Source organism: Myxocyprinus asiaticus, chromosome 22 (genome assembly GCF_019703515.2).
Source record: "Myxocyprinus asiaticus isolate MX2 ecotype Aquarium Trade chromosome 22, UBuf_Myxa_2, whole genome shotgun sequence".
Classification (NCBI taxonomy): Eukaryota; Metazoa; Chordata; class Actinopteri; order Cypriniformes; family Catostomidae; genus Myxocyprinus; species Myxocyprinus asiaticus.
The window spans coordinates 38625046-38652429 of record NC_059365.1 but is presented as its reverse complement, the minus strand read 5'-3'; the positions used below and the strand labels follow the sequence as shown (position 1 = coordinate 38652429).

The 27384-nt window shown below is 43.1% G+C and overlaps 1 protein-coding gene across 2 annotated transcripts in view; it reads left to right on the top strand.

The window, feature by feature from the left end:
* LOC127412711 (storkhead-box protein 2-like) overlaps positions 1 to 27384 on the top strand; it is a 137160-nt gene that overhangs the window by 45374 nt on the left and 64402 nt on the right. The window contains exon 1 of one of the 2 annotated variants that reach the window (XM_051649301.1): positions 20132 to 21044. The exons of the other annotated variant lie outside the window; for it this stretch is intronic. Within the exon in view, the coding sequence (XP_051505261.1) occupies positions 20879 to 21044 (166 nt within the window). The 5' untranslated portion in view covers positions 20132 to 20878. Of the gene's footprint in view, positions 1 to 20131; positions 21045 to 27384 lie in introns of those variants that run through there. 2 annotated transcript variants of the gene reach the window in all.

Below are 27384 nucleotides of genomic sequence, written 5' to 3'. Positions count from 1 at the left end.
TTCCATTTTTGCCATTAATTTAATGCCTCGCCATGGCAACACTGTTTGATATATATCAGAAATCTGTTCGCAATTTAGTATCTGCAGTGTCTTGGCATAATGTTGTCTAAATGTGGTGACAGTCTCATGAAAACCCTAGGAGGAGTATTTAAATGTTCAGAGACTGCAATATTAAAAAAAATCAAAAATGGCTGACTTCCTGTTGGGCTGATGTAATAAATATAATTTTGAAAGTTGTCCAGCTTGATGAGAACTATATATGTACCAATTTTGGTGACTGTAGGTGAAAATCTGGGTGCTACAGAGGCCAGCTTACATGCCCATTTAAAGGGGGCGCAACAGAGCCCCCCCTATGTGCCCATGCGTGAACTTTTGCCCAGAACTAATGGACAACGACTCTGATGTGTGTGCAAAATTTCATGAAATTTTAAGCATGCCAAGTGCCTCAAAAACAACCAAATATAGGAAGAAAAGAATAATAACAATGTATGCGTTGCCATGGTAACAGTATTTAAGATATCAAATATCCCTTTATGAATTTACATCAGTAGTGTCTTGACATTATTCTAAAGAATTTTGAAGCAAATTATGTAAACATAAGATGGCTATTTCAGAATCTGTTAAAAGTGCCATACTTCCTGCTGCCAGTTGGTGGTGCTATGACAGTGACCCATAATAGCCACGTCAATGTGATCAGCCCTCATTAGCAAACATACAGCTGAATTTTCATCAAAATCATACAATGCACACAGAAGATATAAGGCACTTCCTGTTTTCCATTTTTTACCATAAATGTATTGCTTCGCCATGGCGACACCATTCAAAATATCAAAAATCTGTTCACAATTTAGCATCTACAATGTCTTGGCATGATGTAGCTCAAATTTGGGGCCAGTCACATGAATCCTCTAGATGGAGAATTTAAAAGTTCAGAGCCTGCGATTTTAAGAAAATCTAAAATAAAGTGAGTATGAAAGTTGTTTGGCTTTATGAGAACAATATACGTTACAGTTTTGGTGACTGTAGGTGAAAATGGGCTGCTACAGAGGACGTCTTACATGCCCATTTTAAAGGGGGCGCTACAGAGTGTCAGGTGCTACTTTCAGTGCTTGGGCCCTAAAAATAATAATAATAATCCTTAGAAGAACAACAGGGTCTTCGCACTTTCAGTGCTTGGGCCCTAATAATAATAATAATCTTTAGAAGAACAATAGGGTCTCTGCACTTTCAGTGCTTGGGCCCTAATAATAATAATAATCTTTAGAAGAACAATAGAGCCTCCGAACTTTCAGTGCTTGGGCCCTAATAATAATAATAATCTTTAGAAGAACAATAGAGCCTCCGAACTTTCAGTGCTTGGGCCCTAAAAATAATAATAATAATAATAATAATAATCCTTAGAAGAACAATAGGGTCTCTACACTTTCAGTGCTTGGGCCCTAATAATAATAATAATAATCTTAAGAAGAACAATAGAGCCTCTGAACTTTCAGTGCTTGGGCCCTAAAAATAAGAATAATAATAATCCTTGGAAGAACAAAAGTGCCTCTGCACTTTCAGTGCTTGTGCCCTAATAATGATACCAGTGGATACAATAGGGGCTACGCACCTTCGGTGCTCAGCCCCTAATAATAATACTAACAGATACAATAGGGGCTATGCACCTTTTGTGCTTGGTCCCTAATGATAAAAATGTGATGGCCTTTATGTAGAATCAGAGTTTGTATATGTGCATTATTCTAATGCCATCAGTATTGGTTTCTGTGTAAGCTCCGGGTGAGTGCAAATGTTTTGTTTTTTCTCCATTTTTATAAATACATGTTGTTCATAAATTTTTTTTCCAAAAATATAAAGTGTAGTTTGTTGAAGTTAACTTATTTTGAAACTGTTCTTACATGTCATACTTGTTATTTTTAACGTAATTTTAATTAACAAGTAACCAATTACTTTTTTTTTTTTTTTTTTTGTGAGTTAGAGTACTCGACTACAAAATTACTACAAAATGCCCATCGCTACTAAAAACGGTGTTTCTGATGCTGAAAACTAGTGAGATGATCCAAAAGTGTCCATCTGACTGTGTACATAAACTGACAATTAAAAACATTGCAGACTGAATGCAAGTCTGTGTATACAAGTTATGTATTTGTGTTGAATTATAATTTTTAGGGGGCCTTTGTCAGCAAATATTAGTAAGCAAGTAATTGGTATTAATTAATCAGCAGGTCATGTAATTAATTTAATTATAAAATGTTATTGATTGACAGCCCAAGGTATTTTTTAATTGTTGGTCAATGTATATTTGTGTCAGACGTAGCGTTAATCTCGTCAACGAAATTACTGACGAAAATATTCGTTGATGAAGGGGTTTTTTATTTCGTCAGCGATGACAAGATAAAAAAAAAATGCATCATGATGATAATCAAATGATTTTAAAGCATACTGTTGAGAAAAATATGATGAGAAAAAAAAATGTTTCAAAAACAGTTGTGTCCTCGATGTTGTGTGTAGGGCAGTGCTGCTTCAGAGAAGAAAAAAATACCAAATCTTCATTACTTTGGATGATTCTGCCTTACGCTACCATGCATGGCTTAATATACTGTGAACTCCATGCCAGTAGTTTATTTGTTCTCTTATCTATAATTTATAATCATATTATTCCACATTCATTATATGTACAGAACTCTTAAACATACATCTGGCAAAAGATACACTGGGCTGCGTAGTATGTTGAGAACGCTGAGCTCAGGTACCTAATCAATGCTGAACTACTTCCTGTATGGTGTTGAGCTTTGGGCTGAGGCTATTGAGTTGTGGTTTGGCAGAGGTCATTCTGTGCTGTGTATTTATTTCATAAAGGGCCATAATTGTTCACTGTTTGCTGAAATTGGGCTAGGGCAGGAGGAGTCCAGAGGCCTGGCCTCATTGGCAGCAGCCTGGCATTAGCTCTGACTTATAGAGTGTACACATGGTTTGCTCTCCTGGTGTTCAGTGTACATGCAAAATCCACATGTAAGTTTTTAAATTCTCATTGCTTTAATTTCAATGGGCCATATTCAACAACTGTGTAGCTTTTTTCACCTGAAATCCACTTGTGTTAGTCAAGGTTTCTTGCACAAGAAGCAGTTGTTTAGTTTTACATGGCCATTTTCCACCCTCTCTCTGAACTCAGGGCCTGAAATTCATTTCTACGGCTCATATGGGGGATTTATGCACTTTGGGGTGGGGGGAATAAATCTCGTAACACTAAAACATCCAAAATTTTACAACATACTCACCTAAATCTCACGGGGGGCTACTTTCTCAATTCCTGTATAGGTCAGATGGAACCAGGGTCAGAAATGAACTTTTCCATTAAGGGGCTATATTTGATTTCCAGGGGCATCTTTTGGCATTTTTTTTTTTTTTTTTTTTTTTTTTAAGAATTTTATTAGAACGTTTTTCTATTCTAACCTTATAAAATGACCCTGTCATCCTTTATGTTATAATTTAAACAATTCAATTTAAAAAATGGCATGTTTCAATAATTACAAAATTACACGATCTGTACATTGCATATGTGCATTGTTAAGGAAACAACCCATTTTTTTCATTCACATATTTCCAGATGTTTTGGCTATTAAATTAACATAGCCTACAAAACTAATGCACTGACACAGAGGAGATGACAGCATTTGTACAGGTTTGGAATTAGGAGCTTAAAAAACTTGGCAACTCCTTCATGCCACTCCAACATTTCACAATGAAAATTAGTCAGAGATTTGATTCATACACTAAACGTGGTTAATGTAAAATTATTATTGTATCATTAGTAATGTTTTATTTAACATCAAGGCTATTTATCCAGATATTATTTTTGTTAATATTATTACTAACTACATTGTAACATTTGGTTACATTATATTTTGTGTTCTCTCAGACCTGATTAACTAAATAATTCCCTCCCGCACTTTTGGCTTCTAGCTGGTGAGGAGACTTTTCAGACAGACAGATGCATAAGTTAGAGCTGATGGGCAGGACAGTAGGCAATAGCACAGTGTCACTAGGACAGTATATTTTGAATAGATGGTCCGAACTGTCACATAATTTAGTGCATGAGCACGACACCAAACTGATGCGGAGTGTGTGAAACGGAGTGCCCATCTGTGCGCGTTTATGGCACGAGCATCCACCACTGACTCGACAACATCTGCACAATGGACGGCAAGAAACAAATAATGTTCAGCGAAAATTCCAATGAAGATCGCGATGCATGTATTTGGAACTATATCAGATGTTATGAATAAAAAAACAGGAAGTCTTTGCAGGGGCATTTTTTGCCCCGATAATTTGATTTTAGGGGGCATTTTTGCCCAGAGCCCCCGTTAATTTCCGTCCCTGGATGGAACTCGTTAACAGCTTTGTTAATTATAAACAGGAGCGATAGTTTTATCGCGTCGCTCGCTAATGGCACTGTATAACGCAAGGGCGTAGATTTGGCTTGAACATTGGGTTGCAGCGTGAAGCATTTACATGTTTCCATTGATCATGGTATAAATAATGGAAGGGTTGTAATGGCTTGTTTGGATTATTGGGGGGTTACCTCCCCCCGGAATTTACGCCCCTGCTATAACACCATTTGCATGTCGAATTAACAGGTTTAGAAAGGTTTATACATCTGTAACATCTTATGTTCAGTAATTAAAAGTGCTCCCTCACTGCATGCACTTACACTAAACTCAACAAGTGCTCAAACACGCTATTGACAGCTGCACGTGAGAGAGAGGGCGAGATAGAGCAGATTTATTCACGCATCTTCTGGAATTACAGTCTGATACAAAAACACGTTGATTGATTTGATTTGTTAATCTGTATCTATTGGTTTAATAATTCACAGCTGCACTGTAAATTGAATGAAATTGTGCGGGAATTTCCCGTGCTATGAACGTGGAGCTTGCGGGAATGATTAAAATTGTGCAATACCCGCAATCCCATGCCAAATTTCAGGCCCTGGAACCAAACTGACTGTTTTTGCTACTGTATTTTTAAGACCACATAAAAATTACCAATAACCTATGCATACCAGCGTAGTTCACAATGCCATTCATCTGGGTTCTGAATGCTGATAGCCAATGATATGTAAACATGGGTGGTCATATGTTAATATACTCATGATTGTGTACATGACAGGCGCTGGATGGGAGTCTCTGGCTTTGGCATACCACGCCCAGGACGTGCCGCCCCCCTTGGGGCTTCGGGCACACTCCACCAGGAGGCCAAACAAACCGAGCTCTGACATCAAACAGAACTGGCTCCGCCCAAAATGTCTAGTGTGAAAATGCCTTTAGGTGTTTGACAATTCCATGGTGCTATGGTGTTAATCACCAGTTCAGGTCATGGAGCAATCTACTATTGAGTTGAGTTGAAACAAATGCGTTAGATAATGAAGACATAAAAAATGTGCAGTGCTTGTGGTCCCTGGAGCAGAATTGAGAAACACTGCTATAGAACACCACCAAGTGAAAGTACCTAGATCAAGAAAGTACAATGGCATGGAATTACATGACTTCAGCTGAGGATTAAACCCCTGACTGTTTTCATTGTTGCTTAGTTGTTTAACCTTGAGGCCAGTGCCACACAATTGACTTGATTGGAAATGATGGCCAATAAAAATATTCTGCTCACAAGTGACATTAACTTGAATTTTCTTTGGTTTCTTTAAACATCACTTACATGTCTCATCTCAAGCATGCTCTTCACTTACACTTTTGTTGACTTTGTGGTATCAAGGACACTAACTTTAAAAAAAACTTTATTACTGTATGGGCAAAATTGTTTGGTGTGGTGGTAGGGCTGTCACAATTATGAATTTTGGCTGACAATTAATTGTTCTGTTTTAGGGCTATGACAAGTAATGTCATATAAATTCTCATATTTTTTAAGGTGCATGTGTGCTTCATACACCTTAAGAAGTTATTTTTAGGGATTTAACTTCAAATATATAAAACAAAAAATAAAATAGGGATATATGATTTCCTTAAGGCTTTAAAAAAACTTATGAATGACATGAACAATAGTGTTTTAAATATCAAAATATTTCTAAATACTTAAAATATGTCTCATTTTGGTTAATTTTAGTTTTGGTTAATTTTACATACCCTGATGTTTTTATATTTTTTTCAAAAAATCTAATATAATTTTTTTTATATATATATATTATATTATGCAATAGTAAAATATATCTGTCCTAATTTCTTCACTTTCATACGTTATTTTAATGCTCTTTTTTTTTTTTTATACCCACGAGTCCTTATTTCTCATAAAGCAAAACCTGAGATTTCGTTTCATAATTTTATCACTCCACAGATATAAAGTAGGCTAAGTGTGTGTTTCCTCCTCTGTGTCACTGCGTGTCATTAACATTGCTTGTATGAACCCGCTATAACCAGGAACATTTGCCATTACACGATCATTTAAAGTGAAGCTGGAGCGCTTTGCGTTCACTAACAAAGTTTATATTTCTTCGTTTATATTTTTGCGGGAGTTTGGTGCAGGCGCGCACATCAGAGCGCTTGAGAAGCACTTCACACGCACTTCTGGACAGGAACAACTCTCGTTGACATCTGCAATTTTAACAAAAATCAACCTCTGGCACATGAAATTGCCTGAAGTTGAAGAAACACCTCATTATACAGGTGTGTAATACAAGTATATTCCCGAACGTACTATAGTACATCTGCCATGTTGGCATTGTCCTTTGATCTGTATGTCTGTTGACCTATGACATTCTAAAAACGTGCAAATAATTTACTCAGGCCTGTAAAGTACATCTTAACTATGAATAACAACTTTCTTGGTACTTTTAGCACTTAAGGCACGCTCACACATACCTTTGCACGGTGAAATTTCATGGGCGAAATAGTCATGTCATTGGGAATCAGACGGTGAAGAATTTCCCCTCATGGATTTCGCGTGGAGTTAAGGTTTGGTGAACTTTGAGGTGAACTTTAACGGCGTTGACCAATAGGAAGTTGCTTGGTTTGGCAGTGACCTCTGAGTGGGCGTTACTTCATACACAGTGACACTGAATATACACAATAGACAAGGATATCATTTTAGTGGCGAGTTTCTTTTCAACTTCACTGCCAGAGTATGAAGTGCAGCATTAAAAAGAGGCTGTTTGGCACTTTTTTGTTTTTTTGCCGATTTCAAAAGCGCTCAGCATCCGCCCATGTCATCTTCGCCCAAGGAATTTCGCCATGCAAAGATATGTGTGACCACACCTTTACACTTGACAAAAAAGCTGACTCACTGTTCTCTGCTGTTTTTTAAGAACTTTTTGAATATGGTGATATCTCAGTTCCCGTGGCCTTGCACACTTCAGAATCTCAGCCAATGCAGTACAGTAGGTTTGTTCTCTTTTTCATGAATACCGAGTATTTGGACATCCTTCTCATTTGACATGCTTGGGGTTTTTTTGCGTACTATATGGTAGGGAAGTACACATCTTCAGATATGGGGCTAGAATTGGAGAGGAGTTGTCCATTTGCTTATTCAGTGAGCATTTAGTGATTTGTGGTATAATTGGAGGTGGAGCATCAGTTCAGTCCTAAATAAGGGCAAAGAGCTATCTGTGTGGCTTGGAGCGCTTTCTGACACACACTAATGGCAGCATGTTTGGGATTGTTTGGCATGGGAGCAGTGTCTTTTTTTATATTACTGGGAGACATGAGAGTGCAGTTTGGTTAGAAAGTAGGGGGCAGGGTTGATAATTCAGAACATATTTTCCTAAGGCTTTTTAAGGGGGTGGGTTCTTGCTGCTACACGGGTGCTTCCCACGTTTTGAAAACCCCCACAGCCTACAGTTCCAAATGTGGGTTCAGTCAGAGAAAGAGGACAGGCATGAAATGACAATGACTGGGCAGAAGCCAATACCAATGTCAATAAAAGAATTGAGACGATTACAGGGATGCTACACCAAGGTGCTTTAAAGAATACCATTTTATTACCATTGTACTTGTCCTAAAAATACTTTCTGTTGTTCATACTTAGGGTTAGTTGGGTGCACTTTTTTATGATTTTTACGGTCCTTTACGATTGTTGCTTGTCAGACTGTACGATATAATCACAGTAAGATCTTTGGTAAAAGCCATGGCACACTGTGTGATATTATGTCAGACTGAACAATACACATTGTAGCAAAGATATTGGTCCCAATTGTACCGACTGACAGCGCTGACTGGGTGTTTTATCTCATCTGCCCGTCGAAAGAGCAGCCACTGCATGACTGTGATGAAAAATTTCAGACACTGCCAGAACTTCATCGGAGGCTAAGATTCATCGCAAAGGCAATTAATTGGTCATAGGTGAACATGTCACATTTATTGATCAAGACTGAAGATTATGCCCCACGACAAGTGAAATCTTTTATTATCCTGGAAATTTGCTCAGATGGCAAAATTGTGGCCAAAATCGTTCAACCACTCAAAAACAGTTTCAACCACATAACAATGCCCTTGCAACAACCCATAACACCCTAGCATTGTGGTGGCAAGCTTTACACGGCTAAGCGCCAGTCAAATTCTGTTTAAAAAATGTACAAAATCTAATTTACGTTTTTTGCTTCAATTTTAAACCTTAGACTGTGAAAACTATTTTGGCTCGTCTCAGTTTAAACAGATCACAAACCCTTGCGGTGTTTTCAAAAGCAGTCTGATTTTAAAGTCATGTTTAAGACTCAATCCCCTCCAGTCCTCCCACCATACGCATTGTGCACTACGCTTCACTAACACCCTCTGGGGGTCACGCTGTCAGTTTTCTCTGGAAGGAAAGACATGTGCTCCATAGGCCCTCGTTTGCATTCCTGTCATCAGTGGTGGTCCTGACATAACACAACCAAAAATATGAGCCACAACAGACTGAGGAAATATGAACTCAAACCCAGAGATTACTGCATTGGGGCAAGACACAGAGAACTTCATTGCGGCCCGGCAATGGAGAAGTCTGAAGAATGAGGCGTTAAGGGTTTGCAAGGCATGAAATGGCTGCAAAGAGTTTTCCAGTAAAACCATTTTGGAAAAGATGTCCATGCAGTGGAACACATTTATTGGTTGAGTCAGAAACAACAGTTGGATGTAGGGATGCACCAAAATTTCGGCAGCTGAACAATTTCAGCCGAAAATGCTATTTTCAGTTTTCAGTGGAAAGAGAAAAAAAAGGCTGAAATCTTGGCCGAAATTTTTAAAAGAAACTGTTACTTTAAAATCCGGTAACAGAAACACTCACATGGCGAAAAAGCATTGTTTATGTTGAATATTAAAGTTCACATCCCCAGAAGTGAAGTGATCGCTCTCTTGGTCATTAGTGCATTAATAAAGAGCATTTTCCAGTTCTCTGATATGTGTGTTATTGTGTGTCATAGCCGTTAATGTCAAGCTCCAATATGACATTAAAGAAGCATAAAAGCACAATTAAAGTAGTCCATATGACTCGTGTACAGGGTTGGGGAGTAACGGAATACGTGTAACAGGATTACGTATTGAAAATACAAAATATAAGTAACTGTATTCCACTACAGTTACAATTTAAATCATTGGTAATTAGAATACAGTTACATTCAAATAGTATTTTGATTACTGAAGAGATTACTTTGCATTTTATTGACATTTGTTTCATTTAATATTTAGTCCTTTCAGATGGAAAACATTTATACATTTAAATGATGTGATCCAAAGTGCATTTGAACAGCGGTGAAACACTTTCTTATGATGTGTTACATTCATACGAGCAGACAGAGAAGTCAGTTTGAAGTAAGTTTGGAGCAGAAGAAATAGAAATAAAACTTGTATAAACTGTCAGCTTTATGCTAAGCTAAAATGCTATTTCTAGCCATTTTACATGCACGTTACCAAGCACGATCATATTTTTTTATCAAGAAAATTCACATTGGATCATCATTTCTTTTTTTGTAGTAAGACCTTTGATCTTAAGGCAAAAATCATATTCTTCATAATAATTTTTGTATTGTTTTCCTGTAAAAATATCTAAAATTCCTTAAAACAAGATCAGTTTGATTGATCTTGTTTTAGAAACAACACTGCATAAGATATTTAGGTTTTTCAGAGAATGTATTTTTTACGTGCATTTTGTCTTACTGTACTGGCAGAGTTTTTATAGTCAAAACATGTGAAAAAATCTACCAGTGCTGAGGAATTAATCCAAAGTATTTAGAATATGTTACTGACCTTGAGTAATCTAACAAAATACGTTACAAATTACATTTCACAGCATGTATTCTGTAATCTGTAGTGGAATACATTTCAAAAGTAACCCTCCCAACCCTGCTCGTGTATTATGTTCAAAGTCTCTGGAAGCCATGCAAAAGTTTTGTGAATCGCAAAGGATTCATTTAATATGGTTAAATTAATAAGTAAGTATATCGTTTGCAAGCGCTGTGTGCTTGCGTTAATGGGCACTTCTCTGTTGTTGACACACACTCGTAGCAGCAGCATGCTCATAAACCTACTGTTTTTAGCGCAGCTCAAAGTTCTTCCTGGAATATCCTGCCAAAATAAAAGCCAGAATTGTTATTATTATTGTATAATATAACTTTATTATTATTTTTATAATTATTATTATTTTCAGTATTTATTATTATTACATTACAGTAATGATAATGTGATAATCATATCACAACTAAAATGAACACAAAAGAAATCCACTAAAGAATCCAGTCCACATACAATGTGTGGAAAAACAATGTGCCAATAGAACTGGCTTCATGTTCACTGAATATTTTTACTGTAATTACTGATAAATTTGCTGCTGCATTATCCAGTAGATTAGTTTATAATAAGGTTTTCTTAATAGGCTACAATTTTTTTTTATTTTTTTTTACTCTATATTGAAGTGTGTATAGAAAAAGTGGTTCCCTATCTGTCACTCACTCGATGTTGTGTCGATGTAGTGACACTAGGGGTCACTCTTGGGAGCCCTAAACACCTCTGATCTTTGAAAAAAGGCCAGTGGGATTTGGCGAGTGGAATTTGCATGCCACTATAAAAGGAGCTGGTATGCAACCACTCATTCAGATTTTCTCTTCGGAGCCGAGCGGTTCTATTCATTGAAGCTGAATTCATCCGCGAGTTTATTCACCTCATCTGCTGGATTTTACGGCGCATTTCAGCGGCTACTCCCCCTCTGCACCAGTGGAGTGCAGAGAACGCCGCTAGGCACTTCGGCAGAATAACAAAGAGAGTATATTCTAAAAAGAGAATATTTGCCTTCTAAAAGAGCAGCACACACAGAACGTCTTTTTAAAGATGCCTTTCCGTTTGTGTGTTATTCCTGGATGCGGTCATTATTTCTCCGCTTCTGACGGCCACGATCGCTGTCTTACGTGTCTGGGTGCTGCCCACGTGGAGACATCGTTTGTGGATGGGACTTGTCCTCATTGCAAGAACATGACCATGGCAACGTTGCGGTTGTGGCTTGCATTCGTAAGAAAGCAAGCCACCCCAGCGGCTCCCCGCCTTGGTCCTTCTACCTACGGGTATGAGGCCGTGCCGGTTAACACTGAGGGCGATTTGGGGACCTCAGTGGGAGGGTAAACCCCCACGGACCTCCCATTCCCCAGCACGCTCGCTTGCCCTAGTTGGGTTCTCAGATGAGACCGCCGGCTCGTCTCGCGGCGAGTTCAACCTCTTATTCGGAGCCCGGGAAGACGATGAGTTATCGAGCGCAGCATCAGAGAGCGGGCTCATCCACTCTGACGCAGACACCTCTGCTGGGCTCCTTCCTTCGGGTGTGGTCGCCCAGTCTCAGGCTGACGCAGAGATGACGTACATGCTTTCCTGGGCAGCTGCGAGTGTCAGGCTAGAGTGGAACCCTCCACTAACCCCTGAACCTCACAGCTCGATGATTGGTTCCTGGGCCCAGAGCGCCGCTCAAGGCCGTGCCCCGCCCCGGTCCCTTTCTTCCCGGAAGTGCATTAGGAGCTGACAAGATCATGGGGGGCACCTTTTACTGCCCGATCCCGATCTTTCAGCTCCCCCGCTCTCACTACCCTCGATGGTGGGGCGGCCATGGGGTATTTGGTGATCCCAAGGTGGATAAGGCGCTCGCGGTGCACTTGTGCCCACAGAGCGTCGCCACCTGTCATGGACGTCCGAAGATCCCGTCCAGGGCCTGTAGGTTTACGTCGTCCCTGATGGCTAAAGCCTACGGTGCCGCTGGACAAGCTGCCTCCGCCCTGCACGCCATGGCTCTCCTGCAAGTTCACCAAGCCAAGGCACTAAAAGAGCTGCACGAGGGTAGTTCTGACCCGGGATTGATGCAGGAACTGCGCTCGGCGACCGACCATGCTCTCCGGGCGACAAAGGTCACGGCACGGTCTCTCGGGTAGGTGATGTCCACCCTGGTGGTCCAGGAGCACCACCTTTGGCCCCTGCGTGCCCAGCTGTGGCACAAACACGCCCACACCGGGTTGGCTCCGACGGACTGCAGGGACAATGTTCCTCCTCCCCCTCCTCAACCAATCTTATGGTGGGTATCAGGAGCCAGGTAAGTCCTTCAATGTCCCTGGACTCAGCACGGCCACGGGGCTCAAGCCCCCGTGATATGGCACCTCAGGCTCCGCCCCGCCGCAAGACTCCTCCCGCCGGTACGTCTGACGTGATTATTCCCTTGGTCCCCCTCGCCCGGAGTTTGGACACGTGGCTTGCGCTTTCCAACCCATCGCGATGGTTGACCCGGACCGTCCGACTCGGCTACGTGATTCAGTTCGCCACACCTTAACTCCACGCGATTCAGTTCGCTGGTGCGCTGCTACCTTGCATGCGGAGATCGCGACACTTCTGCGCAAGGGCGCGATAGAGCCTGTTCCTCCAGCCGAGATGAAGAAAGGGTTTTACAGCCCTTACTTCATCATACTGAAGAAAGGCGGTGGGTTGCGGCCAATCTTGGACCTGCGAGTTCTGAACCGGGCCTTGCACAGACTCCCGTTCAAGATGCATTTTAGCGAGCATCCGGCATCAAGATTGATTCACGGTGGTAGACCTGAAGGATGCGTACTTCCACGTCTCGGTTTTACCACGACACAGACCCTTCCTGCGGTTTGCTTTCGAGGGCCGGGCGTACCAGTACAAGGTCCTCCCCTTTGGCCTGTCCTTGACCCCTCGCATCTTCACGAAGGTCAGAGAGGCAGCCCTTGCCCCGCTAAGGAAAGTGGCCATTCGCATACTCAACTACCTCGACGACTGGCTGATCCTAGCTCACTCTCGAGAGTTACTGTGCTCACACAAGGACCTGGTGCTCAGGCACCACCGTCTAGGGTTTCAGGTCAACTGGGAAAAAAGCAAGCTCTCCCCAGTTCAGAGCATCTCTTTTCTCGGCTTGGAGTTGGACTCAGTCTCGATGACGGCGTGCCTCACGAACGAGCGCGCACAGTCGGTGCTGAACTGTCTGAAGACGTTCTTTTTCAGAGGCTCCTGGGGCATATGGAATCCTCTGCGGTTGCCACACCGCTCGGGTTGATAAATATGAGACCGCTTCAGCACTGGCTTCAGACTCGAGTCCCGAGATGGGCATGGCGCTGCGTGACACATCGCGTGGTCATCACGCCAATCTGTCGCCGCCTCTTCAGCCCTTGGAACGACCTAGCATTTCTACGGGCAGGGGTTCCCCTAGAGCAGGTCTCCAGGTACGTCGTGGTTACGACAGACACCTCCAAGATGGGCTGGGGTGCCATATGCAACGGGCACACAGCTGTTGGCTCCTGGACTGGCCCACGGCTGCATTGGCACATCAACTGCCTCGAGTTGTTGGTAGTATTAAGCTCCCGTTGCATGTCACAACTCGCCTGCCATCTCCTCCTCTGGAGTCAGCAGCGCCTCAAGTCGCTACGAGCCATTCACATCCCGGGTGACCTCAACACTGCAGCGGACGTGCTGTCACGACAGGTTATGCTCAGGGGAGAGTGGAGACTCCACCCTCAGGTGGTCCAGCTGATCTGGAGTCGATTCGGTCGAGCACAGGTAGACCTGTTTGCTTCCCAGGCATCCTCCCACTGCCCGCTTTGGTATGCCCTGACCGAGGCACCCCTCGGTATAGACACACTGGCACACAGCTGGCCCCCTGGACTATGGAAATACGCATTTCCAGCAGTGAGCCTACTTGCACAGACCCTGTGCAAGGTCAAGGAGGACGAGGAGCAGATCATCCTAGTAGCACCCTACTGGCCCACCCAGGCATGGTTCTCGGAACTCACGCTCCTCGCGACAGCCCCCCCCCTGGCGAATTTCCCTGAGTATGGACCTTCTTTCTCAGGGACGGGGCACCATCTGGCACCTGCGACCAGACCTCTGGAATCTTCACGTCTGGTCCTTGGACAGGATGTGGAAGACCTAAGTGGCCTACCACCCGCGGTGGTAGACACAATCACTCAGGCTAGGGCTCCTTCTACGAGGCGCCTGTATGCTTTGAAGTGGCGTCTGTTCGCTAAGTGGTGTTCTTCCCGACATGAAGACCCCCAGAGATGCGCAGTCGGATTGGTGCTTTCCTTCCTGCAGGAGAGGCTGGAGGGGCAGCTGTCCCACTCCACCTTGAAGGTGTATGTAGCCGCTATAGCGGCACACCACGACACAGTGGATGGTAAGTCCATAGGGAAGCACGACCTGATCATCTGGTTCCTGAGAGGCGCAAGGAAGTTGAATCCCTCCAGACCACATCTCATCCCCTCATGGGACCTCTGTGTAGTCATTTGGGGTCTACGGGGAGCGCCCTTCAAGCCCCTGGAGTCAGCTGAGCTTAAGGCACTCTCTTTGAAGACTGCCCTCCTGACTGCGCTCACTTCCATCAAGAGGGTAGGTGACCTGCAGGTGTTCTCTGTCAGCGAATTGTGCCTGGAGTTCGGTCCGGGCTACTCTCACGTGATCCTGAGACCCCAACTGGACTATGTGCCCAAGTTTCCCACGACCCCGTTTAGGGATCAGGTGGTGAACCTGTAAGCACTGCCCCAGGAGGAGGCAGACCCAGCTTTGGCATTGCTGTGTCCGGTGTGTGCTTTACGCATCTATTTGGATCGCACACAGAGCTTTTGAAGCTCCAAGCAGCTCTTTGTCTGCTTTGGTGGACAGCGTTAAGGAAGCACTGTCTCCAAACAGAGGATCACCCACTGGGTCATTGATGCCATCATGATGGCATATCACGCTCAGGACGTGTCGGCCCCTGTGGCGCTATGAACCCACTCTACTAGGAGTGTAGCGGCCTCCTGGGCCCTGAGTGGGCTGGGTGACACCAAACACCTTTGCGAGGTTCTATAATCTCCAGGTTGAGCCGGTTTCATCCCATGTGTTGTCAGGTCTGAACAGGTAAGTTCTGGGACAGCTGGCCAGGTGTACCGCTTGCGTATAGTGCCTTTCCCCTCCCATGAGGTGAAGACGTGTGCCTTTGACTCCCAGTCATGTTCACAAGTTGTGATCCCTGGATGATTTTCCTCCTTAGCCTTGTGGCAGATGAGTTTGCGGAGAAACTCTCTGCCGGCCCAGTACATGTGCTAACTAAGCCCTGTACTGGAGTAGGTGCTCCACATGCGCTGGTTCCCCATAGGTGACCCCATGTGATATATCTTCCGCTAAATCGTTTCCCTATCGGTATACTGCATCTTCCTTGGGCAGAGGCCCATCTGCCCCTGGTCACCATGCTTGTAGAAACTCCTCCCCTCTTGGGTAGGACCTACTAGGCGACTTCTCCACATGACATACTTCTGACAAGACTCGGTAAGACCATGTGACATTTCCACTTGAAATACCCCCCCCCCCTTCTCTGGTTGGGGTGTGGTCTCCGTGGTGTCTTCCACTTGGGAGTGACACCCCCCGACGTAGACATTTATGGCCTCCAGTCGGTTAACAAATTCCACTCTTTTTGGGGAGAAAAAAGAGGAAAAGAGGCCACGGCCGGGCTAGCCTGTCCCTATTTGTTGGGCAGTCGACTTGTTCCCAAAGGACCGTTCAGCGCTCATAAGAATGTTGGGGGAGGTTACGTGATGGCCTGGTGCACTGGCTACGAGGCACACAGAGGTCAGCCCGTCTCGCACTGCTAGTCCATGTTACACAGTTCAGTAGTCGTGGCATTTTGTATAGGGACCCCTAGTGTCATTACATCGACACAACGTCGAGTGAGTGACAGATAGGGAACATCCTGGTTACTTTCGTACCCTCTGTTCCCTAATGGAGGGAACGAGACGTTGTGTCCCTCTTGCCACAATGCTGAACTACCCACTGAAATGGCCGGGACCTTGTCTCGGCTCCTCAGCACAAAACCTGAATGAGTGGTTGCATACCAGCTCCTTTTATACCCGTATGTCCGGGGGAGTGGCATGCAAATTCCACTCGCCAATTCCCACTGGCCTTTTTTCAAATTTCAGAGGTGTTTAGGGCTCCTAAAAGTGACCCCTAGTGTCACTACATTGACACAATGTCTCGTTCCCTCCATCAGGGAACGGAGGTTATGAAAGTAACCAGGACGTTTTGGTGCATCCCTAATAATAACATGTAGAATTTGTTCAGTTATTCCAAACAAAGTCTAATTTAAAATAATCATTTTCGGTTTCGGCCCAGTGTGTTCAGAATTCTCAGTTTTGGCCAGGTATATTCATTTCGGCGCATCACTATTTATATGCACTATATAGATGCACACAAAAATAAACAACAGATCCAGCCATCTCAGCATTCAAGGAGTTTAGCATATGAGAACTGGGGTGCCAAAATTGGTCAGAGAATATTAAACTAGCAAATCCTGACAATCTGAAAGATGCATTTTACATATATGCATTTGGCAGGCACTTTTATCCGAAGGAACCTTGGGAATCGAACCCATAACCTTGTCGTTTCCATCTTACCTGTTGAGTTACAGGAATGCATACTGTATCTAGTTTGATAAATGTTGCAAAATCTAGCTAGATGTGTTGTCTTCCTCTAATCTATCAAGAAACTCATGGAAAGTTTTTGCCAAGACTCCTGCAAGTCTGTACTTGCGAGCCAAGGTTGAAGTTGACCTACAGCAGGTTTCTGCCTCCATGACTCTGTAGTGTTCCATTAAGAACTCTGTAACCCAACACCAACTGGCTGCAAAGCATCAGCACTCTACTACATCACTTCAAAACTCAGATGACACAAACTCTCACAACACTTTATAGTTTGATAGAATTGGGAACAATATTTGTTTCTTTCTTTGAATTATTCCTTTTTTCTGACCTAAGTTCTCTTTGTTTGGATAAGAAAGTGTTCAGTGCCTGAAATTCATTTCTGAAAATTGGGGGGAATTCCCCTCTTACATGGCTCATATGGGGGGAATCTCACCAGGGGCTACTTTTCTCAGTTCTTACCTCTAGTTTTATTCAGGTGGAATGATATTTAGTATACAGCCTACATGGTAGATGTGATGCAATCATGTGCTGACTTAAATTTTTGTTGTTGTTCTTGGCAGATACCTTTAACAGATACTTCAACAGATAGCTAAAGGGCAGTTCACCCAAAAATGACATTTCTGTAATCATTACTCGCCTTCTATACCTTTAAGAGTACAAGTAAATTCTCACCAGTTACATAAAAAAATGGCCATTTTATGTTGACAAATGCACTGAAAATTTTAACAGATTAAATCCTGAGAGAACATTGCTTTTATAATATGTATATTAAAGATAGACAGATAATATATTTTTATAGTAATATTATAGTTTTTATATTACTATATTATTATTGTGTATGCATATTAATACATATTTATTAAAACTGACTGATTCACATGTTAGAGAAAGTACCTTTATAGTTCAGATGGAGCAATAGTCTAGAGAGATGTAACAGGTGTTTAAGCATTTCTTTTCACCCTTGCAGCTGAGCAGTCCTGGTTGCACAAAAAGCATTTATCTATTTCTGCCTTTCTTGATGCTGTGTTATTATGAGGGAGCACCACGACATGATAGGCGGCAAAACTAGATCGCTCCAACGTTGTGCGCTTGCAACATTGACAGCACTGTTGATTATAAACAGGAGCAACAGTTTTATTGCATCCCTCGCTTACAGAGACATGATACAACGGTGTTCTAATGTCAAATTAACAGGTTTATAGATATGTAACATCTTAAATTCAGCAAATATGCGTTTCCTCGCTGCACTCTCACACTAAACACATCAAGTGTTCAATAAGCTGCGAAAGATGCACGAGAGAGAGAGAGAGAGAGAGAGAGAGAGGGACGTTGAAGAGCTGATTTATTTGCACAGATTTTGGAATCACAGTTTGATAAAAAGACAAGAATTATTGATTATTGATTTGTTCAACTGTATGGATTGGTTTACCAATTCTCAGCTACTGTACATGTTGAAGTGAATAAAATAGTATGGGAATTTCCTGCATTATGAATGTGGAACATGCGGGAATGGTTGAAATTTTTTTGCACAATACCCGCAATCCCGCGCCGAATTTCAGGCCTGGTGTTCATCACATTAATTTTAATATAGACCTTTTCTTTTGTTTCCATTCAATACAATTTCTTCTAGTTTGGAAAAGATACAAAATTATTTTCACAAACCTATGGCCACAGATTGCTGATGATAATGAGAGTGATGATGGAGGTTTGTTTTTGTTTTGGATGGCTGACCTTTCACCTCTGACTTATTGGAAAAACATTAGTTTCTCACTGCTCAGTTGGCTGGACAGAGAGGAAGTCCCCCCTCTGATTAATGATCTGCCCCAAGGAGTTAAATGAGACAAAGAAAGAGAGAAAAAGTGCAGGCTAGTTAAAGGAACAGTTCACTCAAAATGAAAATTCTGTCATTATTTACTCACTAAGTCATACGGGTTTAAAACAACTATCCCTTTAAATTGAGCACCACTGCAACAAAGTCATTGAAATCAGTCTGATCATTTTTCCAAACCTTTATAGGTGCTTTTGTGTCCTTTTTAAAGTTTAAAACTCTGGATATTCAATTTGTGATGTACGGCATTGGGCTGTTCATATGGACCTCTGTGGTTTCTGTATTCCTCAATCCCCAGTGCAACGCTGAGTAAATAATGCAATGTGCATTTGCACTGCATGAAAGAGAAAAAGTCTCTGTCGCTTTTTCACTCTGTCAGAGGGTGATTGGCTGTGTTCTCAAACAGCTGCGCATTTGCTGTCCTGACAGGAAAGGTAGGGAGGGAGGAGAGAGAGAGAGAGAGAGAGAGAGAGAGAGAGAGAGAGAAAGCATACGAGGGAGGGAGAGCTCCATTCACCATTCCGCTGTGCTCCCTGAACCCCAGTTCCCGCTCTAGCTGCAGTAGAGAGATTTTTTTACTTACATTCCCAAGGAATTTCTCTTGCAGTTGGTGCTTCGACCATCAGGAATAAGTGAGAATTGTAAGTGAATCTAACTGTGCTTTGAAGAAGGAGGGCGTTTAGTTGAAAAGAGCAAAAACAATTAGAAAAATAAATTCTGAGGGAAAGGAAAGGGAGATTGCGGGACAGTTCAAGCTGCAGCTCTTTTGTCATCCCTGCCTTACTGATAAGGGACATCTCTTCTTCTTTCACCTCTTGATACTACAATGGTTTGACTGGCGCAGGAGCTTGTGAGACATTGTATGTAAATAAAGCACCATGCTTCTATTGGCTGGGCAGACTGCCAGAAAGAGAGAACCAAAAAGAGACGACGAGAGTAAGCCCTAGAGGTTTTGTTGCGAGAAGCGCACCCTGACTGAATCTACAAGTCTGATGATGGACAGCCCCTCCAAAAGCATCAACGTGTGGAGGCCAGGAGCTGCATGTGCCATTCAGGGTGAGAGTATGTGTTTATGAGCCTGTGGTGCACGGTTGGCGAGTCAGACAACACAACCTGGAGAAAGATGAGAAGACGTTCTGCAACTTGCAGTCTAGGAGCTTTCATTCTGTGAAAGTCCCACGCATGCATTTGCCTCCATGTTTATCTTTGTCACGGGCATTGAATGCATCAGAGATCTGCTCTAGATTTGTTCACATAGTCCTGTCTCCCATCCTACTCCAGGACAACAGGATGTCTTTCTGTGACATGATATCTTTTTAAATGGATCGAGCACTCTCTTTCCAACCTTGCATTTAAAATGGAAAGGGGGAAAACTTGGATCTTATGTCTCTCACATATACTCTGCATGTTATTTCTGCATGGTTAATGGACCCCTGCCCTGCACACGAAGAGACAGACTGAGACTTTGTGTTCTCTGTGGTTCTTCTGTCTTAAAAGTCTAATTTGTTTTTGGGGGTGTCTTTTGTCTCGATGTCTCTGCACTAGTGGAGTGAATCTTGGCTGAATTGATCTTTTGTCTGGATCCAGGATTCTTCTCACGGTGTGAAAACCCTCAGCCCCCACTTCGACCCCTCTGCAATCCCCCCACATCCCAGACAAATCCCCTCCCTCCATCCTCCCACATGAGTTCCCTCGTACCCTTCCTCCCTCAACTCCCACACACCTCCTCGTCTTCCATCCACATGCTGCTGAAATAGCAAAGCATGTGAGAGCGTGCATGTGTGCCTCTCTTCACACGTGAAGCCAGAAACTGTTTAAACCAGGATTAGGAGCATGTAGGGCAATGCATCGGTAGATGCATCTGTGGCCAGCAGATTCAGCACTGAGAGAGGAGGACCCAAAACCAAAAAACTTAAAGGGTTCCAGGACAGCAGCTTTGCAAACCAAGCTTCTGTGATTGCGTGTTGTGGTGCATGCACTTCCCTGCATTCGTGTGTTTCAGACTACTGGAAGAAGAGTGAGGTGGAGAGAAAGTGTCAGTGGTGGAGTATCTCATCATGTCAAAAGTGTGATTGTTATAGTGTGATATTAGAAGGTGGGCAGAGGCGGGCACAGCCAGTGGCAGTGTACTGCTTTTATCTGGGCTCATCATGAAAAAAACACGCAGCACCACACTGCGGAGGGCCTGGCCCAGTTCCGAATTCTCAGACCGGGCCTCCGAGCACACCCGGTCACGGAGCGAGAAAGACTACCGGCTCCACAAGCACTACCCTAAACACTTCATCACCCACTCCCCCAGAGGATTCATGATAACAGGTCAGTCCTTTCTCCACTCTACTGGCGGTGTGATGCTTCATTAATTTGTGTAACTTATTTTTAAGCTCTCCTACATTTCTACTAATCCCACCTATCTAAAGCTGATGCAAAAATTGTAGCATTCTTTTTTTGATTGCTGAATTTCAGTCAAGCATGGTGGGATGATTATGTCTTTTGTATGACAGATGCAGGTCATCTATTTTTTATATTCACTCCACACTGTCTGAACATTAAATTGCATGTGTGTGTTGGCCGAGTTTTATTTTGTCTGGAGCTTGTGGCCACTCCAAGTGTTAAGAACACTAGATAAACAACATTAGTTAGTGGTGTATGCTAAGGCAAGGACTTTTGCCAGTAAGCAACCACCCAGACCACCCTAGCATTATGGCAGTGAGTTTTACATGGTTTTTCTGCTTTTTGTTCAGAAGAATATTTGATATATTTGTTAGTTGTATGTCCTTTGCTAGATACAGTTTAAGTCATGTTTCAGTCTCAGTATCATCAAAAAGCTCATGATGTGCTGTAATCAGATTTTCTGGATGTGCCGAGACCAGTTGTAGCTATATCATATTTAAGCTATGTTGATTACACATGTGTTCAGTTTGTGATAATCTACAGGGCTTGTGCAGACCCAGAAGGCACTCTGTAACAGGATAAACTGCATCTCATATTTTGATCGGCTAATTAAGGTTTCCTGTTGGATGTCATTATACCAAATCACTGCAGACAAATCCCAGACCCAAGCTTAAGGCCTGAAACAACAGTGTTCTCCTATAAAAATAAATACTCTTATTGTCTCTGTGCCAGAACCCCCCACCTCATTACAGCTGCTCTCCTCCACACTAACGAGAGATTTAGGAGACGATAACCAAGAATTACCCCATCCCAGTTTGATAAGTCTACGTCCAGCAGTCACACCAGCAAAGTCCAAGAATAGACATACTCGCTACCCCAATGTGAGCCAACAATAGGAGGATACCACAGCATGCTTCTAGCCTAAAGTAAAGAACCCCTGGTCCCCAGAAATATTCTTGGGCAAATTATGGTTTAACGGATGATGTACATGAAGATACATATGATGCATCTTATAGTGCACATTTCTGCACTATTCTATGCCATTTTGTAGTGTAAATAGTTTGAGTGTGTGTCCACACTGAAATTGTAACAGAAAGAAGTTGTTTCCGGATGATGTACTGCTTCAACCAAAAAACAGTTCATGCACTCAGTGGTAGCAGCTTCCCTACATAGTGGAAGGGACGAGGTTATCTGGACCGTGGTTGTTGTAAATGACTGAGTTGGTGGACATTTTGTCAACTAGTTGACCATCCTGACCCATCCCTATAATGTATGTATAGCTAGTGTGCATAAAATCATGTCCATTTGCTTGAGTTGAAACTGACAGCCTAAGCACTTTCGGCTTGAGGTAAAGGAAAAAAAGCTGAACTGAAGCATGGCTAAACCACATTGGTTTGATGACTCCTCATGTTTCCTAGCAACAGTAGGGGTCAGAGGTTAAATTATGTTGTCATTGTAGAGATTGGGTGTCATCTGGTGCACAAAGCGCTCACATGAGGTTCAGTGGGCCTCATTCATGAAACTTTCATAAACATATATAAGTAAAGTCTGAGTAATTTGTGCGTAAAATGGACCTTCACAAAAACGTTCCTTCAGATTCACAAATGCTTTGTACCCCCCAGATTTTTTAGTTAAACGTGTGTGTTAGTGAATTCAAAACATTCGTAAATAGGGGGTGTGTGTACGTTCATTCACAATTATCAGAATCAACCCCTATGAAAACGGCCTATAAGGAAGGCATCAGACGTGCTAGTAAATGTGAATAGAGATATGCGGAACAATCAATGCCTATACTAATTTATGACACTTAAATTATAGAGCTTGTATCAAATGAAGAAACTGTCCAACCACATTAGAGGGCATTAATTTTTTTTAAGAAAATTAAACAACTACATTTTATTTACAAACTTTTCACAAACTTATGCTGGAAAAACTATATAAAATGTATAAAGCGGAGTTGGGAATAAACTTTACTATGAAGAAATAAATGCAAGCATCAAAGAAACTTTTATATTAAGTATATGGTTTAAAAAGAAAACATCAAACTGCTTTTTTCTTTATGCAAATTTGTTATTTTTAAGGTAAATTTTACTCATTTAATTTAACTTCCATTAAAATGACATGGCAGTTTGTCTGAAAGGACACTGTCTTATGGGATGTTAGGAGCAGATGTAAAGAGTATTTCCTTCAGAACTGCTTTACAAATGATTTACACAAAATCGTTCTGCTCATGTTTCATAAATGAGGCCCAATGTGTGGGGCTGTGAATCTGCCTGTTTCCGCTTCACTGGCTAGTGGGAGGTTCTGTTTTAAAGTGTGTTAAAATGGTTGGGCAGCTCCCTCTAGATTTATTGTCCTTGTGAATCTAAAATTGATTGTACTGTACAGTCCTTTAAAACACAGTGAATCTTTATTGAAGGACTAACCACTGGCTATTAAGAAGCCATTATTCAGAGAGGTCTGAGGACTTATACCAAAGCACTGTCATTTTGGTTGTGAAATCAGTTAGTCTATGTTGAAGAGGCAACCTTCTTTGGTTGTTAATGATTCCTGCAGTCAGAAGGAATAGAAATGACTCACAGTAGAGCCATATTTAATTTTTGATGTAAATAAAAATGAGGCTGTGAGGGACAGACTTGTAGTCCTTTCAGTGGCATACACTGTATAAAGCTCATAGATCACATCTAATTTTCCACAACTCATGTTTTCTGAAGTTTTTTGTCAACTTTTTGAAAATATGTTTTTTTCAATGTTTCGTCAGCAGAACGATCCAAAATACTTTAAATCCATATTTCAGTGAACGCAATTGGCATTTGAGAGCTTTGACGGGGTGAGGAATGTTGGGTTGAGGTACAACGTAAAGGTGAGTAAATGACAGAATTTTCATTTTTGGACGAACTAATTGGATGAAGATTTTTGGTTAGACAGTTATACATTCTTGGAACCATTTGGTTCCTGATATCTGTTATAACCTACAGAAAAACGAATTACTTCAAATTCCTCACATGGCTTATGTGGTGGCGGTGTATTGCCGGTTGAGTAAGCTTGTGGATTGTACAAAGCGCCTGACTTCTGGCCTACTTTCTTGTGGTTGGTTTGGGGTGGGAAGGTAAAACCATAAATGATGCAGGCCTTTGGGTTTATGTTAAACTAGATCCTATGCTTTTTCTTGTCTTTCGGTATTCCTCTGCATTTCCTGTCACACAAACCTGGTGATAGGCGCTAATCCATGCAAGTCAACGGGGAAGCCGCAGTATGCAATAGCCACATGCAAATATGAACGCAGTTGGGTCGAGGTACAAGATTGATAACAAGGTTGACAGCTGTTGTTAGACGGTTTTGTGTATTTAGATTTTCTTTTCAATTGTTTTGACTGGCTTCTCCATGTACTCCAATCATATTTTTTGCTGCCTGAAATGTCTCGTTTCCAGTTTAGTGTTTTCTCAGATGAGGAAAGTTTTATAACAGTTATAGGGATTTTTTATTTGTCATTAGTAAGTTAGGAGAGAGATTTACTGTTATCTTACCTGGCTATCATTCAGCACAAAATAACCCAGACTGGCTACAGGGGGCTTTTTGGAGGCGTTCCCAGAGTCATTAGGAAAATAATGTTAGTGTGTGCTTTCAGGAAAGTCTGCATTTGGTTTTGAATGGGTAATTAATTTGTAGCATAAAGTAATACATTTTTGGTTGCAAAGCATTCCAGTGAAAAATTTGTGTAACAGTAAGAGGAAAGATTTGTGGATCGCAATTTCAGGAAAATCCATCATATTATTTTTTTGCCTAAAATGGAAACTTTTAATGTGAAAAAAATATCAGACTAGGACTGGATATACAGTATGACGGTGTGTTGATACAAATGTGTCAACCAGTAAAGACTGTGTTAGATTTGCATGGCTGTCAGTGGGCAGATCTGTTTTATGTTATTTAGGCCTACATGTCAGAGCAAGAGTTTAGTTGTTTATGGCTGCTGAGCAACATTGCAACTTGATGCATTAAATAATTCAGATGAAAATATTAGAATGTGGAGCTGGTTTTGCATTAATCCCTATCATTAATTTGTTATGAACAATCTTATCTTTTGGTTTCGCACTCAGCAAGTTCCAAATAACAATGATAAAAGACTAGCATTTATTCAGCACTGAGCATTTATTTCACTGGATTATCCAGATACAGGCATAATTACATGGTTATTTTATATATAAACCATTTTTTGTTGCATTCAGCAAAAATAACTTCATGATATATACCGTTACAGTGATAAAAGATGACTAGGGCTGAGAAATGTAACAAGTTAATTTATGCAATTAATAGTTAGTGTTCAAAAAAATTAATGCAGTATCCTTTTTTCAATGACCCAGTGGGCGATCCTCTGTTTGGAGACAGCGCTTCCTTTCCGCTGTCCACCAAAGCAGACAAAGAGCTGCTCGAAGCTCTGCGTGCGATCCAAATAGATGCATAAAGCATGCACTGGATACACCAATGCCAAAGCTGGGTCTGCCTCCTCCTGGGGCAGTGCTTGCAGGTTCACCACCTGATCCCTAAACGGGGTCGTAGGAACCTTGGGCACATAGCCCGGTCGGGGTCTCAGGATCATGTGAGAGTAGCCCGGACCGAACTCCAGGCACGATTCGCTGACAGAGAACGCCTGCAGGTCCCCTACCCTCTTGATGGAAGTGAGCGCAGTCAGGAGGGCAGTCTTCAAAGAGAGTGACTTAAGCTCAGCTGACTCCAGGGGCTCGAAGGGGGCTCCCTGTAGACCCAAAGGACTACAGAGAGGTCCCATGAGGGGATGAGACGTGGTCTGGAGGGATTCAACTTCCTTGCGCCTCTCAGGAACCAGATGATCAGGTCGTGCTTCCCTAAGGACTTACCGTCCACCGTGTTGTGGTGTGCCGCTATAGTGGCTACATACACCTTCAAGGTGGAGGGGGACAGCCGCCCCTCCAGCCTCTCCTGCAGGAAGGAAAGCACCGATCCGACTGCGCATCTCTGGGGGTCTTTGCGTCGGGAAGAACACCACTTAGCGAACAGACGCCACTTCAAGGCATACAGGCGCCTCGTAGAGGGAGCCCTAGCCTGAGTGATTGTGTCTACCACCACGGGTGGTAGGCCACTTAGGTCTTCCGCGTCCCGTCCAGGGGCCAGACGTGGAGATTCCAGAGGTCTGGTCGTGGGTGCCAGATGGTGCCCAGTCCCTGAGAAAGAAGGTCCTTCCTCAGGGGAATTCGTCGGGGGTCTGTTGCGAGGAGCATGAGATCCGAGAACCACATCTGGGTGGGCCAGTAGGTTACTACAAGGATGACCTGCTCCCCGTCCTCCCTGACCTTGCACAGGGTCTGTGCAAGTAGGCTCACTGGGGGAAATGCATATTTGCATAGTCCAGGGGGCCAGCTGTGTGCCAGCGCATCTTTACCGAGGGGTGCCTCGGTCAGGGCGTACCAAAGCGGGCAGTGGGAGGATTCCCAGGAAGCAAACAGGTCTACCTGTTCTTGACCAAATCGACTCCAAATCAGCTGGACCACCTGAGGGTGGAGTCTCCACTCTCCCCTGAGGGTAACCTGACATGACAGCATGTCCACTGCGGTGTTGAGGTGCCCGGTATGTGAGTGGCTTGTAGCGACTTGAGGTGCTGCTGACTCCAGAGGAGGAGACGGCGGGCGAGTTGTGACATGCAACGGGAGCGTAGACTGCATTGACGGTTGATGTACACTACCGTCGCTGTGTTGTCCATCCGGACCAACACGTGCTTGCCCTGGATCAACGGCCGGAACCTCCGCAGGGCGAGCAGTACTGCCAAAAACTCGAGGCAGTTGATGTGCCAACGCAGCCGTGGGCCAGTCCAGGAGCCAGCGGCTGTGTGCCCGTTGCATCCAGCACCCCAGTTCGTCTTGGAGGCGTCTGTTGTAACCACTACATGCCTGGAGACCTGCTCTAGGGGAACCCCAGCCCATAGAAATGCAAGGTCAATCTGAAGAGGCGGCGACAGATCGGCGTGATGGTCACGCCATATGTCCCGCGGCGCCATGCCCATCTCGGGACTCGAGACTGAAGCCAGTGCTGAAGCGGTCTCATATGCATCAACCCGAGTGGTGTGGCCACCGCTGAGGATGCCATATGCCCCAGGAGCCTCTGAAAAAGTTTCAGTGGAACCGCTGTTCTCCGTCTGAACGCCTTCAGACAGTTCAGCACCGACTGCATGTTCTCGTTCGTGAGGCGTGCTGTCATTGAGACTGAGTCCAACTCCAAACTGAGAAAAGGGATG